General features: G+C 45.8%; 1 protein-coding gene across 8 annotated transcripts in view; it reads right to left on the bottom strand.

Annotated features, from left to right (window-relative positions):
- The window catches only part of PAPOLA (poly(A) polymerase alpha), an 82,761-nt gene that overhangs the window by 21,526 nt on the left and 43,650 nt on the right, over nucleotides 1-17,585 (bottom strand). For all 8 annotated transcript variants that reach the window (XM_065593568.1, XM_065593566.1, XM_005307015.5 and 5 more), the window contains one exon: nucleotides 4,999-5,108. In XM_065593568.1, the coding sequence (XP_065449640.1) occupies nucleotides 4,999-5,108 (110 nt within the window). The remainder of the gene's footprint in view (nucleotides 1-4,998; nucleotides 5,109-17,585) is intronic.

The raw sequence follows: 17,585 nt of genomic DNA, 5'->3' as shown, positions 1-17,585 counted from the left end.
GAGAGTGGCGTACCAGTCTCCCGGATCCAAGGAGGGGATGATGGAGGCCAGTGAAACCATGCGAAACTTCAACTTCTTAAGTCGTCACAGGTCCAGAATGGGTCTTAGACCCCCTTTTGCTTTTGGGATCAGGAAACAATGGGAGTAGAAACCTTACCCTGTCATTTCCTGAGGGACCTCCTCTACTGCCCCCAGCTGTAGGAGGTTGTCTACCTTCTGAATGAGGAGTTGCTCATAAGAAGGGTCCCTGAAGAGGGATGGGAAAGAGGCGGGGGATGGGAAGGAGGGTGGCTGAAAACTGGAGGGTGTAGCCCAGTGACAATCTCTAGCACCCAGTGGTCCGAGGTGACTCTTGACTAGGCCGAATGGTAGGGACGGAAGTGGTTGAGAAAAAGATGGGGCAGATCCGGGGAGGTGACCAGGGTGTTGCTCTCAAGCGCACCCTCAAAACGCCCGCTTCTGGTCCCCGTGGTGTCTCGCTGGGCCAGGCTGCGCAGGTGACCGGGAGGAGGAAGGGCAGAGGTGACTAAAACCAGTGTCCCTTCTTGTAGTAGATACTTGCTGAGGCTGCCAAGGCTTTGGCGGCGGGGGCAGCCAGAATTGCTTCCTCACTAACAGACGTATGCAACCCCAAGTGTCCTTCAGACTGTGCAACCTTGCACCCCATTTGTTCTGCAAACAGCCCAACTTCATCAAACAGGAGATCTTGTATCGAGGACTACATCTCCTGGAATAGGCCTGCGGTCTGAAGCCAGGAACTGCACCTCATGTCCACTGCTGAGGTGACCACCGAATTGGCCGCATCTCAGGCAGAGATGGGGGCATCAGCATAACCGGCGCGCCCCAGGCATTCCAGTAAGACCATTGCGCTGGACGCTGGCCCTGCTGCGAGGATGGCATCACTGAGGTGGATGCAACTTCAAGAGCCCAGTCTCGACGGTGCTGTTTTATGAGGGGCTGGACTCCCTCTCCATGCCAGAAGAATCCTCCTCCGGTGACCAGGGCAGGTGAGTAGGGGGAGCGGCACTCTATTGGGGAGTGTCCCTGAGGTCCGGTGACAGTGATTGTCGGTGTGGAGAGGGTCTGCGCAAAGTTGACTGGTGCCGACTATATGGCGACCGGCGCTTCCCTCTGGGCGTGACTTGATGCGAGGGCGGAAACTGGGAGTGCAGTGCTGGCGATCTGTGGCAGTGAACCGGTGACCTGGGCTAATGCAGAGACCAGAGATGTGGTGACAAAGGGCTCTGCCTCGGCTCCGGAGACCGGCAGGGCTCACTCGCCTTCTGGGAGGTTTTCAGGGCTGGCTTGCCCTTGTAGGGAGCCTTTGCTGGGTCCATCGCTGATGCGGTGCCGGCTGCAGTGGGAGAGTCCTTTGCTCTCTGGGCGCTGGGAAGACGTTGACTCCGACATCAGTCTGGATCCCCTACCACTCCCCGAAGTCGGTGGCGGATCCCTTAGGGGGGTAGGAGGTCCCCTTGGGGATGTGCCCCCTTTCAGCTCTGGCGTGGGCAGGTGGCCCTGGCAGGATCCTTTGTACAATGCCCCTTGGTCCATCTTGCTCGGTGCCAGGTCCCACTTCTTGGTCATCAGCGAAGGGGATTGGTGTGGGGTAGAGCCTAGTGCTGGGGGTGTGCTACACACTGAGGCCTAAGTGTTGGGCGTTGTGTCTGGCCAGGCTGGCTCCGAGGCTGGCCGAAGAACAGCCTCCATGAGGAGGGCCCTCAAGTAAATGTCATGTTCCTTCTGTGTCCTGGGACGAAAGTTCTTACAGATGCGACACTTAACGTGGGATTCCCCCAGGCACTTCAGACAGCTACCATGCGGGTCACTAACAGGCATAGGCCTATTACAGTCAGCGCAGGGCTTAAAACTCGCGACCAGGGCATGTCCTGCCTGGGGCAAAGTCCCTGCTGGAACCCTAACTGACTAACTACAGTACTTAACAGCTACTTACTAACTAATCTACAATAAAACAAAACTATTTACAGATGGAACACCAAGTTCGAACAGGAAAGAAACCACTGACCACTTGTGATGCAAGGGAGAGAGATGCGCCGACCAACCACCACGCGCAGTAAGAAGGAACTGAGAGAGGGCTTAGGGCCGGTGGTGCCTGATATACTGACGCATGAGTGCGGCACAAAAGGGGGTGCCACAGCCAACCCTACGGATACTGTTAAGGCAAAAGTCTCTGACAACTGTGCATGTGGGTGCACATGCACCTAGAATGGAATCAACATGAGTAAACGCTCGAAGAAGAATGTATCTTTAGTCTGTATTCCTATCAAAAATAATGTAAAAGTTACATAAAATCAATATACACCCAATAGCATATTACCAACAGATAATAAGAAAGGAATAAATTCAAAGCTGAAATTGGTAGTGTATGTCAGGTGGGATGAGTACTGAAAGTAAGCACAGAAAGGTTATACAGCAATGGGGAGCTGGATGTCTCTCTTTGCTGTTCATTTCCAGATTAACATCTGGTTAAAAATCCCCATACCTAGGAAAGGAACATTTTTGGAGATATTTGTTAAAATGCTAACTAAAAGTTTTGATTTGGATATAGTCTATAAATTCTACATATAGACCTCCATGTTTGACACCTGAGATATTCAGAGAACATTCAGAAATGTAAGTCTTGAATGCTGTTTTCATAGCGATAAGAATTTAGGATCTATTTGTAAAGAGTATGTTTGCCATTCCAGTTGAGGGCAGAGCTTTTAGATTAGTTTTTAGATTGTAAAGCAAGAAAATTAAAAACTCAAAGTAGGAAGAGTGCTAATCAGCCTGTCTACATTCTCTAGTCAAATCAAACAAGTGTAGCATTCGCTATCTTTAATCAAGTAGGTTATATTCACTGGTTTGGGAGAGCAAAAGTAATTTCCTTTTGATTGAGAACAGATGTTACCTGCACATAGAAGCACCAAGATTTTCAAACAACTCCCTTCAAAAAATGTATGAAATCTAAATAAAATTGCTCATTTTTTTTTTAAAAGGAGGAAGGACAGGGAAACAAAGGGAAGAGTAATTAAGGGATTACAGAACGCAAGTCATTACACAAATATCTCAAATCAAACTAGTTTAATGTTTAAACTAGAGATTTTAAACATTTTTATGTTGGACTGGGAGAAACATCCAGAGGTACATTTACAAATGGCTGAATCTTACATTTCATATTGGGGTGTGTGGCTTCTCTCCCTCCCACATTTAAGACAACTTCATTACATTATTTTAGTCCAGTTTAAGATATTTTTCCACATTTTATATTTAACACTCACTGAAACTATATTACTGTATGCCAAACTCATAGTATTCACTAAATAAGCCTCAACTTGGGAACCCATAGACAGAAGTTTGTTAAGAAATGCTTTATCGCACACACCATGGAAGTTGTGAAACTATACTTAAATCTTTGTCATATTGCTTCAAAATAACACTGTCAATACATCTAATCAGTCTTCCACAGAACACTGCCATATTCTTAATTTTACTCTCCAGATGTTATGTTGCAAATTTCCACCAATGTTGTCCTTTTTGGTTTGTTAAAAGTATTTTAAATAGATTGTGAAGTTAGCATGTCTTGTTTATTTGTGTTGTGTAACATCTCTGAATATAGTCATACAACACTAGGAATGAATTAAACTTACTAGTTAGTATGAGCTCCAACATATTGGATTAACCGCAGCAATGCACAAGGTATATTGCCTAGGTTCTACTATTAATCTGTTTTCAGTAACAGATATAAACACGGAAAAAGATTTAGACTGAGGGCTTGTCTATACTTACCGCGCTGGTTCGGCGGCAGGCAATCGAACTTCTGGGTTCGATTTATCGCGTCTAGTCTGGACGCGCTAAATCGAACTCAGAAGTGCTCCCCGTTGTTGCGGAGTGTGGGGGAGTCAGGGCCCTGCACCCCTCTTCCTGAGATTCACTGCGACTCTCAACCAGCCAGTAAAGCAGAAGGTTTATTCAAGGACAGGAACACAGTCTCAAGCAGAGCGTGTAGGTACGACCAGACCCCCTCAATTAGGTCCCTCTGGGAAGTTCAGGGAGCTTAGACCCCAGCTTGGGGTTCCCTGTGTTGCACCACCCAGCCCAACCTGAAACTAAAACTCAAAACTCCTCCTGCAGCTCCTCTCTTCCCCCTCCCCCCAGCTCCTCCTCTCCTTTGTTCAGTCTCCCGGGCAGAAGGTGTTAATTCTCCCCCCCCCCCCCCCCCTTCCTGGCTCAGGTTACAGCTCAGGTAGCTTCCTTCAAGGGAAGTCCCACATCCCCACTGCAACCCCCCTGCAACATTCCCAGGTCAAATCTGCCCTGCTCCCTGCTCCGTCACACCCGTTGACTCCGGTAATCGTGCTCGCCGCGAGGAGTACGCGGAGTCGACGGGGCAGCCTGCCTGCCGGGTCTGGACGGCGGTAAGTTCGAACTAAGGTACGTCGACTTCAGCTACGTTATTCACGTAGCTGAAGTTGCCTACCTTAGTTCGATTTGGGGGTTTAGTGTAGACCAAGCCTGAAACATACTTTTTCCATTAGATTGTAACATACTCAGGTCACATGTGTTGATAAAGTATAAATGTTTATACTATCGCTTAAGGCCATGTAATTTACTATGTTGAATAAGAAACATTAAAAAAGTTATAGGTATTTAATAAAAGTTTTACCTTTTTCAGTGAAAAGTATGTTGCAAATTATGCCTTAAATGAGGTACAGTTTCTGAAAAATGTAAAATTCTTATGACCAAATTGGTCAGTTATGTCCCAAATGTAAAGGTGCCTAGTTGATTGTCCTGCCAAATGTCTCCAGAATTAACATACTGAAGCCATTCATACAAAAGTTCTGCTACTAATTTTCTATACATCCAATAAGCAAGAAAAACACCAATATTATATCCTTCCATCTAGACCCATGGCAGAATATTTTGAAACAAAGGCTACATAATCATATATTCAGCACAAATGAATTAATTTCAAGCTTTTAGAGAAGCCAAGCTTACCTGTGTCAGTGAAAGACTGGATGTCGTATGTAAGATCGACACTCAGATTTTCAGAATTTTCTGTCTTCTTAAACACTAAACCAATCACCCACATTGTACGAAATTCTTCCCTGAAAAGTATTATAAAAAGAATAATGTAATATTGGAAGAACGAATTTAAGTTACTTAATCTAAAACTCAGATGATGTGATTTGTAACACTGCTGCAAAATTTGATAATGTGGTTGGTTACATTTTAGCTCAACTGGCATGAAATAAGATTAAAGTACCCAGAGATCCAACTATTCAGAACTCCGACTAAACCATAACAGTAAACAAAAAGGTCAATTTCATACTACACCTCTACCTCGATATAACGCTGTCCTCAGGAGCCAAAAATTCTTACCGCGTTATAGGTGACAACGCGTTATATTGAACTTGATTTGATCCATTGGAGTGCACAGCCCCGCACCCCCCGGAGCACTGCTTTACCGTGTTATATCTGAATTCGTGTTATATCGAGTGGTATTATAACGAGATAGCGGTGTACCTACTAATCAGCGTCATTAACCATATTTTAAAAGGTATAATGCTAATACAAAACACTAAGATTTGTTTTTTCAGTTTCAAGTTTAGTCTGTTTACACAAAAGACTTCAGACTTACTTGCCTTTAATTGTAGTTTGCCTACACAGTTTTTCACTTAAGATTTTCACTACATGCTTTGGCATGTAAGCTCAGAATCCTCTAGCAAAGGGCAACTGGTAGGAGCAATGCATGCACTTGTGTGGATCCACACATCGAAGTAGAGGTACATAAAGGACCTTGGGTCCAACTGTTCTCATTTTTTTCCCCATTAATGTTTAAAGAGCTTAAATTCCAGAGAAGGAAGGTGCTGTCATGGGTCTATCTGCAATCTATTCAAAGAACTACAGTCACAAGTAAGGCTACATCTACACTACCACTTACGTTGGCAAAATTTATGTCGCTCGGGGATATGAATATTCCACCCCCCAGAGTGACACAAATCATGCAGGTGTCGGAGAAAAACAAAATTCTCGCTCTCTTTGGTTGGGTGCAGAAAAGCGCACATTTTCTGCCACTCACCGGGGTGGTTTTTAAGGCTTATGAGAGAGCTCTCCCGTTGGCATAGAACGTCTTCACTATACGTGCTGCAGTGATATGGCTGTATAGTGTACACATGCCCTAAGTAACCTCTTTTCAAGCACTGCTTATATATATTCTCCCACTCTTGGTAGAGTGATTAGTCATTACAATCCTCAAATGATATGGGTCTAAACTATTTAACAAAAGAATGCAGGGACTGCTCTTCCAAACTGGACATCAGACCTAAAAGACAAATTAAAAGAGCAATACAGATACAAATTGACCAATGCACGAGATAAGTCACATTTTCAATGATGTTTCCACATCCAAATTTGTGATAGAAATTTATTAAATATGCTGTATTGAATTCTTTGAATACTGTAGAATGCTTTGATCTTTAAGGTTCTGAAATATCCCTGAGGGTTGACTATAAAGTGTAATACATTTGGATAGCCTGGAAATTTGTAAACTGAACTAGTCTTAGAAGGCTCCCCATCACTTCAAGAAGCCTCTTTACTTTGTCAAGTATGAAATCTAGAAAGAGACACTGGCAGACTGATAAGGACTGGTTCACAGCAAGGTCAGATCCAATTGATTTCAAAGGAATTTAGGAGCAAAATTTTAGGAATCCAGGTTTGAAAGTTGTGGCTCATATTTAGGGCCCTACCAAATTCACGGCTATGAAAAACGCATCACAGACCATGAAATCTGGTCTCCCACTGTGAAATCAGGTGTTTTGTCTGCTTTTACCCTATACTATACAGATTTCACAGGGGAGACCAGCATTTCTCAAATTGGGGGTCCTGACCCAAAAGGGAGTTGCCGGGGGGGGGGGGGGAGAGGGAGGTGTCACAGTATCCCTACCCTTACTTCTGTGCTGCCTTCAGAGCTACGTGGCTGGAGAGCAATGGCTGTTGGCTGGGCACCCAGCTCTGAAGGAAGTACCCTGCCAGCAGCAGCACAAAAGTAAGGGTGGCAATACCATACCATGCCACCCTTCTGCACTGCAGCCTTCAGAGTTGGGCAGCTAGGGAGTGGCGGCTGCTGACTGAGGGCCCAACTCTGCAGGCAGCAATACCATATTATGCCATCCATCTGCGCGGCTGCTGGTGGTGGCGCTGCCTTCAGAGCTGGTTCCCAGCCAGCAGCTTCCTCTCCAGCTGCTCAGCGCCGCCACCAGCAGCACAGACAGAAGTAAGGGTAGCAGTACCACCACCCCTCCTAGGATATCTTTGCAATCCCCCTACAACTCCTTTTTTTGGGTCAGGACCCCTACAGTTACACCATAAAATTTCAGATTTAAATAACTGAAATCATGAAATTTTCAAAATCCTATGACCGAGAAATTGACCAAAATGGACTGTGAATTTGGTAGGGCCCGACTCAGTTGTATAAACTTTGTTTACACTTGGAAATTAACCCACTGGTAGAAAAGTTTGTCAACAGTAAGTCCCCTAAAACCAGCACTGAACACGGTTTAACTATTAGGTCTGGTTTACACTACACAGTTAGGTTGATGCAAGGTAGCTTACATCAACCTAGTTGTGCATATGTCTGCATTAGTCTCCCACCGCTGTACTGACCCTTACACCAACACAGTATCACCACCTCCCCGAGTGGCATAGAGTCAATGTATTTAGGTCAACACAGGGTGAGTCTAGACACAGCATTCGTTACGTCGACCCAGCATTCGTTATGTTGGCCCAAACTGTCCCACAATGACCCGCACTAACTGCTCTGGTCACCATTGTGAACTCCACTGCCCAAGGAGTCATGGAGATCAGAAGTTCCCTCCCCTTTAAAAACCTGCAAATTTTTGAAATTCCTTTCCCTACTTGCACACCTAGCAGCTCTCCACTGTTTGTGCAACTGCCTAGCTGACCATGCTGGTTACGCACTTCTGACATGGCCCTGCCTGGGGTAGACAGGAGTTATTGGATCTCCTGGGCCTGTGGGGAGAAGAGGCTGTGAAACAGCCATAGAAATGTTGACATCGAAGAGCAGATTGCTCAGGGGATGCAAGAGAAGAAGTATGACAGTGACCAGCTGCAGTGCAACATAGAAGGAGCTGTGGCAGGCATACCAGGTGGCTAGGGAGATCAACAAGCTGGTGCCAAGCTGCAGACCTGCTGCTTTTACAAAGAGCTGCATGCCATACTCTGAAGAGATTCCACCCACCCACAGCACCGTGGAGATCTCCAAGAAGCCCGAGTCACAAGCCCCTACTGTGAATAGTGAGGAAGGTACGATAGTGGACAAGGAAGAGGTTTATGGGGAACAGGTGACTGGGGGCTCCAGCGGTGCAGCAAGCCAGATTCTGACAGACCATCACAGACCACCCAGTCAAGCACAGGTAAGCCCAAGGCATGGAAGGCATCTTAGGTAAGAGTATGTAGATAAATATTAAATTATATGGATGGCACCCCCAAAGTAGCAGAGCATAGTATTTTGACTATTTATTCATTTCCTTATGCTAGAAGTAGTAGTTCAACCAAGAGGGGGAGAATTGCTACCAGCTTTTTCATTCCCCTGTAGAGTTGGTGGAGGGGCATGCCATGTAGGGCAGTTTGTTTATATACACAGGGATGTCCTTGAATGCTCCTGAGAGTTCTCAATGAAACTTCCATGGAGGTATTCTGTAATCCTCTGTCAAAGGGTTAGAGGGAGGGCTGCCTTATTTCTTGCTCCATGGTAGAACTCTTTCATACGCCACTCAGTAATAACTTCAGCAGGCACTACTGTAGTACACAGGCTACCAGCATATAAGCCTGGGAAGCTTCGGGACACCAGCAGCAGCTGTGCTGTCTCTGCCTTTGTTACCCTCAGGAGTTAGATATCAGCTAAAATCACCATCATCTCTGGAAAATGGTGCCAGTATTCAGTGTCATTGTCTTCTGCTACTAGAATCATACAACCAAGCAATTCCCTCATTTCCCCAACCTCTGGCAGCCATACTCATCATGGGTAGTGCAGTGACGGGTGCCATGCACACGCAGTCCCAAAGAGAAGTGAAAATCTAGTGCTTAAAACTTTAGGGAAGCAAGAGGAGTGAGTTCAGCATCTTAAGTTTTGCTTTCTGTAGTGAATACACTAACAATGGTACCTCTTTGTGGCCTTCCGGGTCTCCCCCTCCACACCTGTGGAACTCCTGAACCAGATACGGAAGAGGCGGCGAAAGAAGGGGATTCAGGATGACATGTTCAATGAGATCCTGCAAGCCAGTACTGCAAGGGACAATGAACACAGGACCTGGAGAATGAACACTGAGGATAGCCTGGAGAAGGAACAAGTGGAGAGGAGAAAGGTCCAAGAGTCCCAGCAGGAAAAGGAGAAGATGCACCAGGACATAATGGGGCTTCTCAGGCAGCAAACAGATGCTATAGACACTGGTGAACCTGCAGGTTCAACAGTCCTGAGCTTGCCTCCCCCTGCAACCCATTGAGAACTCAATATAAGAAAATCCCAATAACCCCTTCCCCCCAGCATTCCATGTGGCAACATAGTTTGCAGAACTACTCTTACCACTCCACCCCGCGGGACATTAAAGACATAAAAGCTTCATATATACAGACACATGAAAGCCTTGGTTGGTGTATATATAGCTGTAGTGGACATGAATTCTTTCCCTTTCATAAGTTCAGTGGCGATCTTGACTTCTCAGGTCCGAAGCAGAAACAACTTGCAGATCGAACACCGTGCCATGATCTGAGTCTCGCTGAGGCAACAGACACCCCTCTGGTGTTTGTTGCTCAGAGAAGGAGAGCAGGCAGGATACAGAGTTCTTGAACCCTGGGACAGAGGCATAATCCCCAAGGGAAGGGGCGGTCTCTGAACAGGGATGACTAGCTAATTTACCACTAACTACTACCAACGCTACAACTACTAACTACGAGAAGAACTGCAAAGAACTATGAACAACTATATACAACAGAAGAAGTCACTCTCTTAGTGAAAACTAAGAGCGCAAAGGAACAGGGCTTCTGACTCAGGCCATGCAGCAGTAATAAAGAATTGGAGAGGTGTCAACTTGCATGGCCTATTATGCCCTCGACTGTGAACACGAGGAGATGCACGACGTATGTGTGGGTCAACGGACACTGGTAGGGAAAACCTTCTGGCTCTGGTGCATGTACAACTACGTTTGGAATACATATAGGGACCATCACTTGAAGAAATCTGGCTGTTCTCAATTCACTGAGCTTTATTAAGTTTTTAATGTATTTGTTTTAAAATTGCATGGGTTTTTTTGGCAACGATTTTGTTAGGAAATAAAATTCTATTAATAATCTTTATTAGTTCACAGCATACGCTACTGAGAGCTCAGCAGTTCTGAAAGAAATCAATTATCTGCACAGTGTCATACAACTCAGAAGATCATTCACAAACAAAACAAATAGGTGCACTGATAATGTTACATTCCTACATGTACAGCAACCACCACACAATTCGTACAAGGCCACAAAAGGGCAGGGGCCAGGTAGAATATACCACACACTACTCTCTCACTGTTAAAATGGTCTTTCAAAGCCTCCATGAGCCATATAGTGCTGCACTAAGCTCTTATAATAGTCCTTGTATCCGGCTGTTCAAATTCAGCAGGCAGCATAAGAACATAAGAACGGCCATACTGGGTCAGACCAAAGGTCCATCTAGCCCAGTATCCTGTCTACCAACAGTGGCCAATGTCAGGTGCCCCAGAGGGAGTGAACCTAACAGGTAATGATCAAGTGATCTCTCTCTCCTGCCATCCATCTCCACCCTCTGACAAACAGAGGCTAGGGACACCATTCCTTATCCGTCCTGGCTAATAGCCATTAATGGACTTAACCTCCATGAATTTATCCAGTTCTCTTTTAAACGCTGTTATAGTCCTAGCCTTCACAACCTACTCAGGTAAGGAGTTCCACAAGTTGACTGTGCGCTGTGTGAAGAAGAACTTCCTTTTATTTGTTTTAAACCTGCTGCCCATTAATTTCATTTGGTGGCCCCTAGTTCTTGTATTATAGAAACAAATAAATAACTTTTCATTATCTACTTTCTCCGAATCACTCAATTTTATATACCTCTATCATATCCCCCCCTTAGTCTCCTCTTTTCCAAGCTGAAAAGTCCTAGGCCTCTAATCTCTCCTCATATGGGACCCGTTCCAAACCCCTAATGATTTTAGTTGCCCTTCTCTGAACCTTTTCTAGTGCCAGTATATCTTTTTTGAGATGAGGAGACCACAGCTGTATGCAGTATTCAAGATGTGGGCATACCATTGATTTATATAAGGGCAATAATATATTCTCCATCTTATTCTCTATCCCCTTTTTTATGATTCCTAACACTCAGTTTGCTTTTTTGACTGACTCTTTTGACTGCATGGACGTCTTCAGAGAACTATCCACAATAACGCCAAGATCTTTTCCCTGATTTGTTGTAGCTAAATTAGCCCCCATCATATTGTATGTATAGTTGGGGTTATTTTTTCCAATGTGCATTACTTTACATTTATCCACATTAAATTTCATTTGCCATTTTGTTGCCCAATCACTTAGTTTTGTGAGATCTTTTTGGAGTTCTTCACAGTCTGCTTTGGTCTTAACTATCTTGAGCAGTTTAGTATCATCTGCAAACTTTGCCACCTCACTTTTTACTCCTTTCTCCAGATCATTTATGAATAAGTTGAATAGGATTGGTCCTAGGACTGACCCTTGGGAACACCACTAGTTACCCCTCTCCATTCTGAGAATTTACCATTAATTCCTACCCTTTGTTCCCTGTCTTTTAACCAGTTCTCAACCCATGAAAGGACCTTCCCTTTTATCCCATGACAACTTAATTTATGTAAGAGCCTTTGGTGAGGGACCTTGTCAAAGGCTTTCTGGAAATCTAAGTACACTATGTCCACTGGATTCCCCCTTGTCCACATGTTTGTTGACCCCTTCAAAGAACTCTAATAGATTAGTAAGACACGATTTCCCTTTACAGAAACCATGTTGACTTTTGCCCAACAATTTATGTTCTTTTATGTGTCTGACAATTTTATTCTTTACTATTGTTTCGACTAATCTGCCCAATACTGACTACAGACTGGTAAGTCTAACATTGCCGGGATCACCTCTAGAGCCCTTTTTAAATATTGGTGTTACATTAGCTATCTTCCAGTCGTTGGGTACAGTAGCCGATTTAAAGAATAGTTTACAAACCTTAGTTAATAGTTCCGCAATTTCACACTTGAGTTCTTTCAGAACTCTTGGGTGAACGCCATCCGGTCCCGGTGACTTGTTAATGTTAAGTTTATCAATTAATTCCAAAACCTCCTCTAGTGACACTTCAATCTGTGACAGTTCCTCAGATTTGTCACCTACAAAAGCCGGCTCAGGTTTGGGAATCTCCCTAACATCCTCAGCCTCTTCACACTGCCCTCCATCTGGATGGCAACTTCTCCCCCTTAGCTTCACATATATTATGCAGGACATAGCACACAGCTATAATCATTGGGATATTTTTCTCACTGAGATCCAATCTTCTGAGTAAACAACGCCAGCGACTCTTCAAAAGCACATTGCGCTGTCATTCTTCATTTGCTGAGCCAGTAGTTGAATTGTTCCTTGGTGGTGTCGAGATGGCCAGCATATGGTTTCATGAGCCAGGGGTAGGTTGGGTCCCCCAGGATCACTACTGGCATTTCAATATTCCCAATGGTAATCCACCAGCTGGGAAAGGAAGTCTTCACTTGTAGTTTTCTGAACAGTCCCCTATTCTTGAGGATGAGAGCACACCATACACCTTCCCTGACCAGTCCACACTGACATCAGTGAGGCATCCCCAGGGATCAAGCAATGCTCGCACAACCATAAAAGCGTAGCCCTTTCACTTGATGTACTCAGTGGCAAGGTGATCTGGCGCCAAAATAGGGGTGTGTGCTGTCTACTGCCCCACCACAGTTCGGGAACTCCACTGCTGTAAATCCTCCTATGTCCTGCACATTGCTCAGAGCAACAGTCCTGCGTAGTAGGAAGTGATTAATGCCTCTTCACATTTGCCCCAATGGCCTTGCAGTGGATTTCCCGACCCCAAATTGACTCCTGCCTGACCATTAGCAAACTGACTTTGCACATTTCCACAATGTGATAACCACTCGCTTCTCCACTGTCAGTACAGCTCTCATTTTCATGTCCCTGTGCTGAGAGGCTGGGGCGAGCTTAGTACACAGATTTAGGAACGTGGCCTTGTGCATCCAAAAGTTTTGCAGCCACTGCTTTTCATCCCAAATCTGCATTATGATGCCATCCCGCCAACCAGTGCTTGTTTCTCAGACCCAGAAATGGTGCTCCACCAACTACAGCTGCTCCACGAACTCCATCAACAATCTTGAATTGATCATCACTATGCCCCATAGCAATTGTCCGCAAGGAAATGTCATGATCCCCGTTGATTCAGTTCTTCTTGAAGCTCTGCAAATACTCAAGGATCATATGCCCTGTGCTTGCAACGCTCACAATGATAATAAAGAGTTGTGCAGGCTCTATGCTTCTGTCAGAGACAGTGGACAATGAGGAGGGCCATGCAGGTTTGTGAGATTTTGAAAAAAGGTACAAAACTATGAGATACAGATAACATTATGGGATGGACACAGCTACAAACTGGGAAGTTGACCCCTTGCTCCCAGTCATCCCTTGGGTGATTCATTTTGGCCCTACCATGCATTGCCAAATTTTCCCAAAGGACAGTGCACTGGATGATGGCAGGTTGCACAATGGGATACCTACCCATGATGCACTACACTCCGCATCAAAACAAACATTCCTGGCGAGTACACGCACTGCCAACAAAAGAAGCCAAGTATGCATGTGCACAAGTGACGTACTAACTGGGCGCCTGTATGCAGACATAACTTGAGTTGACCTAAGTTTGTAGTATGGACATGGCCTTAGTGTAGGCAGAGCAAAACTAATTTCAAATACGCTTTCTTAAGTGAAAATGATTTTGTCACGTTTACAGCATTAGTCAGACCATTTTCAGCCCTGTTTCAAGAGGATGTTAGTAACTACTTTGAACAGGTAATTTCTAGGGCTGTCAGTTAACTGCCATCAACGCGTATGATTAACGCACAGCATAAATAACACGTTAATCTTTTTAACGCGCATTAATCGCAGACAATGGGGGGGCAGCATCAGCTGTTCTGAAGAACCTACCTCAGGTCAGGCGCAGTAACGCAAGCCACCACCAGAGGGTGGGCAGAAAGAGAAGAGGCTACAGAAAGACATGGTTTTCATGCTGGCTCCAGTAAAGAAGTATTTTTTAAAAGTAAAAACAGGACGGCCAGGGACTCACCTGAGCCACCCCCACAGTTGCAGAGCTCGCCCCAGGCACCTGGCCCATGCCTCCACCAACCCTTTGCCACCCGCATCTGGGGTTGAACGCCACCCCCCCATCCCAAGCTCTGCCTTGTGCCGCCTGGACACCCCACCCCTGTGCCGCCCGCAGCTGGGGATGACCCCGCCTCTCCAAGTTTGGGAACTCACCCCCCTCCTGAGCCCCATGCCATCTGAAGCTGCCTGGGGCTGAGGTTGAGCCTGAGCCTCCCCGCCCCCGAGCGCCGCACTGCCCATGGTGGGGTCTTCCCCACGCCAGCCCTGTGCCGTCCAGAGCTTGGGGTGGGGCTGACCTCCACTCTCGAGCCCCATGCCCCGGAACCTGACCCCACCCCCACCTGCAGCTGGGGCTGACCTCGCCTCTCCAAGTTTGGGAGCTCACCCCCCTCCTGAGCCTCATGCCGCCCGCAGCTGGGGCTGACCCTCACCCCCATGTCTGCTGAGCTCTGTGCCGCCTGCAGTTGGGGCTGAATCCCCGCCTCCCCAGCTCTGCACCTCCTCTGGCTGAGGATGATTCCCTCCCTCCCCCAGGCCAGCCCTGTGCTATGCAGGGGTCAGCTCTGAAGCCAGCACTGACTACCAGCAGCAAATTTCTCTGCTTTCCTGTTGGCGGGCAGTGCTGCCTTCAGCTGGCCCCCGTGCAGAAGCTGTCACTCTCTGCTCTGCCTTGCAGCCAGGACAAATGCAGAGTTTTGGTGAAAAAGTAGGGATGGCCGGGACAGAGCTGAGAAAGAGAACTGTCCTGGCCAAAACGGGACATATTGTCACCCTGTTGTGCCTGGCCAGCTCCTCACTTGTGGGACCAACCCCCGAGTCGTGCCCCATTGCCCGTAGCCGGCCGCTCACTCCAGGGGTACCTCATAGAGAACATGGGCCTGGCGAGCTCAGCCTCCCTGCACCAGCCTCTCCTTCCCTGTAGTATGATGAGTCCCTGAGGTAAAAATCAACCCTTCCTTACAAACAAGGGCTCACTCAGCTGAAGGGAGCCCACCTAGCTCAGTAAAAGGAGGTGAGCCCAGTACCAGAAGCTACCTTTCCAGAAGCAGCAGCAGCAAGATGCTCCCTCAGCCTCCTCCTGCACAAGTTATTTTGTGAGCTCTTCCCCGTTGTGACCCCCTGTCCTCCCAGACCCTCCTCCTGCACAAGTCTTTGGTTACTTCCCCCCTCCCCTATCCTCCTCCAACACTGAATGAAATTTCTAAGATGAAACTCTCTTTGGATAGGAGGTGAACCTGGTGAGCTCAGAAACCAAACCCAACCCAACCCAACCGAAGCAGCATCAAGAATTCACCTTTCTCCTGCATAACTCACACCCTCTCATCTCCAGAGTACTAACTTTCTGAGATTAAAAAAAAAAAAAAATCTTACCCCTTCAAAAAGCCAAGGCTCCTCTAAAGACACATACAAAAGGCTAACCCAGCAGCAGTGAGAGAGAGAGAGAAAAAAAAAGCCTCCTGGCACAATTCACTCCCCTACTGAATGTTAACCCTGATGTAAAATCTTTCCATATCCATGGCAAGGACTCTTTTGAACAGGACACAAATTTATTGATTATATAGAAGAATTTATTGAATTATTCCAGACACTGATACAGTTCTACTGTGTTTTCATGATCTGGAGCGATATATCAGAAAAAGTTAATGGAGCAAACAGCAACAGTTCAGGTCTTTTGAATGGGAAGTTTATGTTTAAAATACTTCCAGATGGTTTTTTGTCTAAAAAGACTTATCTGTAGGTATCGCACGGCTGAGTCCCAATACCATAGAAGCACTTCAAGTCTGCAGTACCATCTATGGTTCTAAGCATGCTTTTGCTTCCGGATCTTGTGCTACAGATAACACACCACCAGCAAATGAATCCAGCCAACCATGACAGTACAATTACAGAGTTTCAGGATTGCTACAAGCCCATGGATCAAACAAAGTACAACACCTTAACCAATATTATTGCAAAGTGGATAGCTATGGACTGCAGACCACTCAACATTGTAAATATCAGAGGGCTAAAAGATATTATTCAAATTGCATCTTCCAATCAGTCATACACTTTGCCCTCCTGAGGAACCATTGCATCACAAATAAATGACTTGTATGAAAACGAGAAGACTACAAAGTTGGAGCTTCTGAAAAATGCACTGGGTGTTGCTTTGACTGGTGATCACCGGACATCCTTGAGTAATCATAACTATCTTGATGTCATGGCACACCTTATTGATGCTGCCTGGACACAGCAGTTGTTTGCTGTAACAGTAACTCATACTGAAGAGAGACATCATGCTGAAGCATGTGCAGAGCGTTTCATGGATGTTGCGAAAGAATGGAATATTCAAGGAAAGGTAACAATTAGTACTGACAGTGCACGTAAAACGGTAGCAGCAGCCAGACGCTTGCCTTTTGAACACATGATATGCATTGATCACAGTCTGCAGCGATCCATTACAGTGGCGCTCAGTGATGGTGGTTTTGAGAACGTGGTAAAATGTAGAAAACTTGTAGGCCATTTCAAACACAGTCCAGATAACAGTACAGAGCTAGGAATACAACAAGCTACAAATGGACAGAAACAAGAGCCTCTTGTACAAGGTATTTCAACCAGGTGGAACTCCACATTGGCTATGATTCAGCGCCTGCTTTGCAATAAAGCCGCTATCACATCCACATTAGCTCTTCAAAAGCACAATCTATCAGTGCCGACATAAGGATTTTGAAAAACTGCAAAAAATAGAAACACTACTTGAGCCCTGCAGGTTTGTGACTGAACTCCTGGGGGGAGGGGAGGGGGAGAGAAGGGGGGAAGAAGAAGAGAGAATTGTATATCTCCTGCTCCGTGGTTTTACCCATATTCCACCTTATGGCAGTCTCTGATGATGACCCAGCACATGCTGTTCGATTTAAGACTACTTTCACGAGAGATTTTACAAAACGCAAAGAAGGTACCAATCTGAGATTTCTAAAAATAGCTACAGCACTAGACACAAGATTTAAGAATCTTAAGTGCCTTCCAAAATCTGAAAGGAACGAAGTGCGGAGCATGCTGTCAGAAGTCTTAACAGAGCAACACTCTGATGTGGAAACTATAAAACCCGAACCACCAAAAGAAAAGAGAGAATCAACTTTCTGCATCTGACGCAGATGACGAAA

This window comes from Chrysemys picta, chromosome 4 (genome assembly GCF_011386835.1).
Source record: "Chrysemys picta bellii isolate R12L10 chromosome 4, ASM1138683v2, whole genome shotgun sequence".
Classification (NCBI taxonomy): domain Eukaryota; kingdom Metazoa; phylum Chordata; order Testudines; family Emydidae; genus Chrysemys; species Chrysemys picta.
This window is presented reverse-complemented; position numbering and strand designations above follow the sequence as displayed.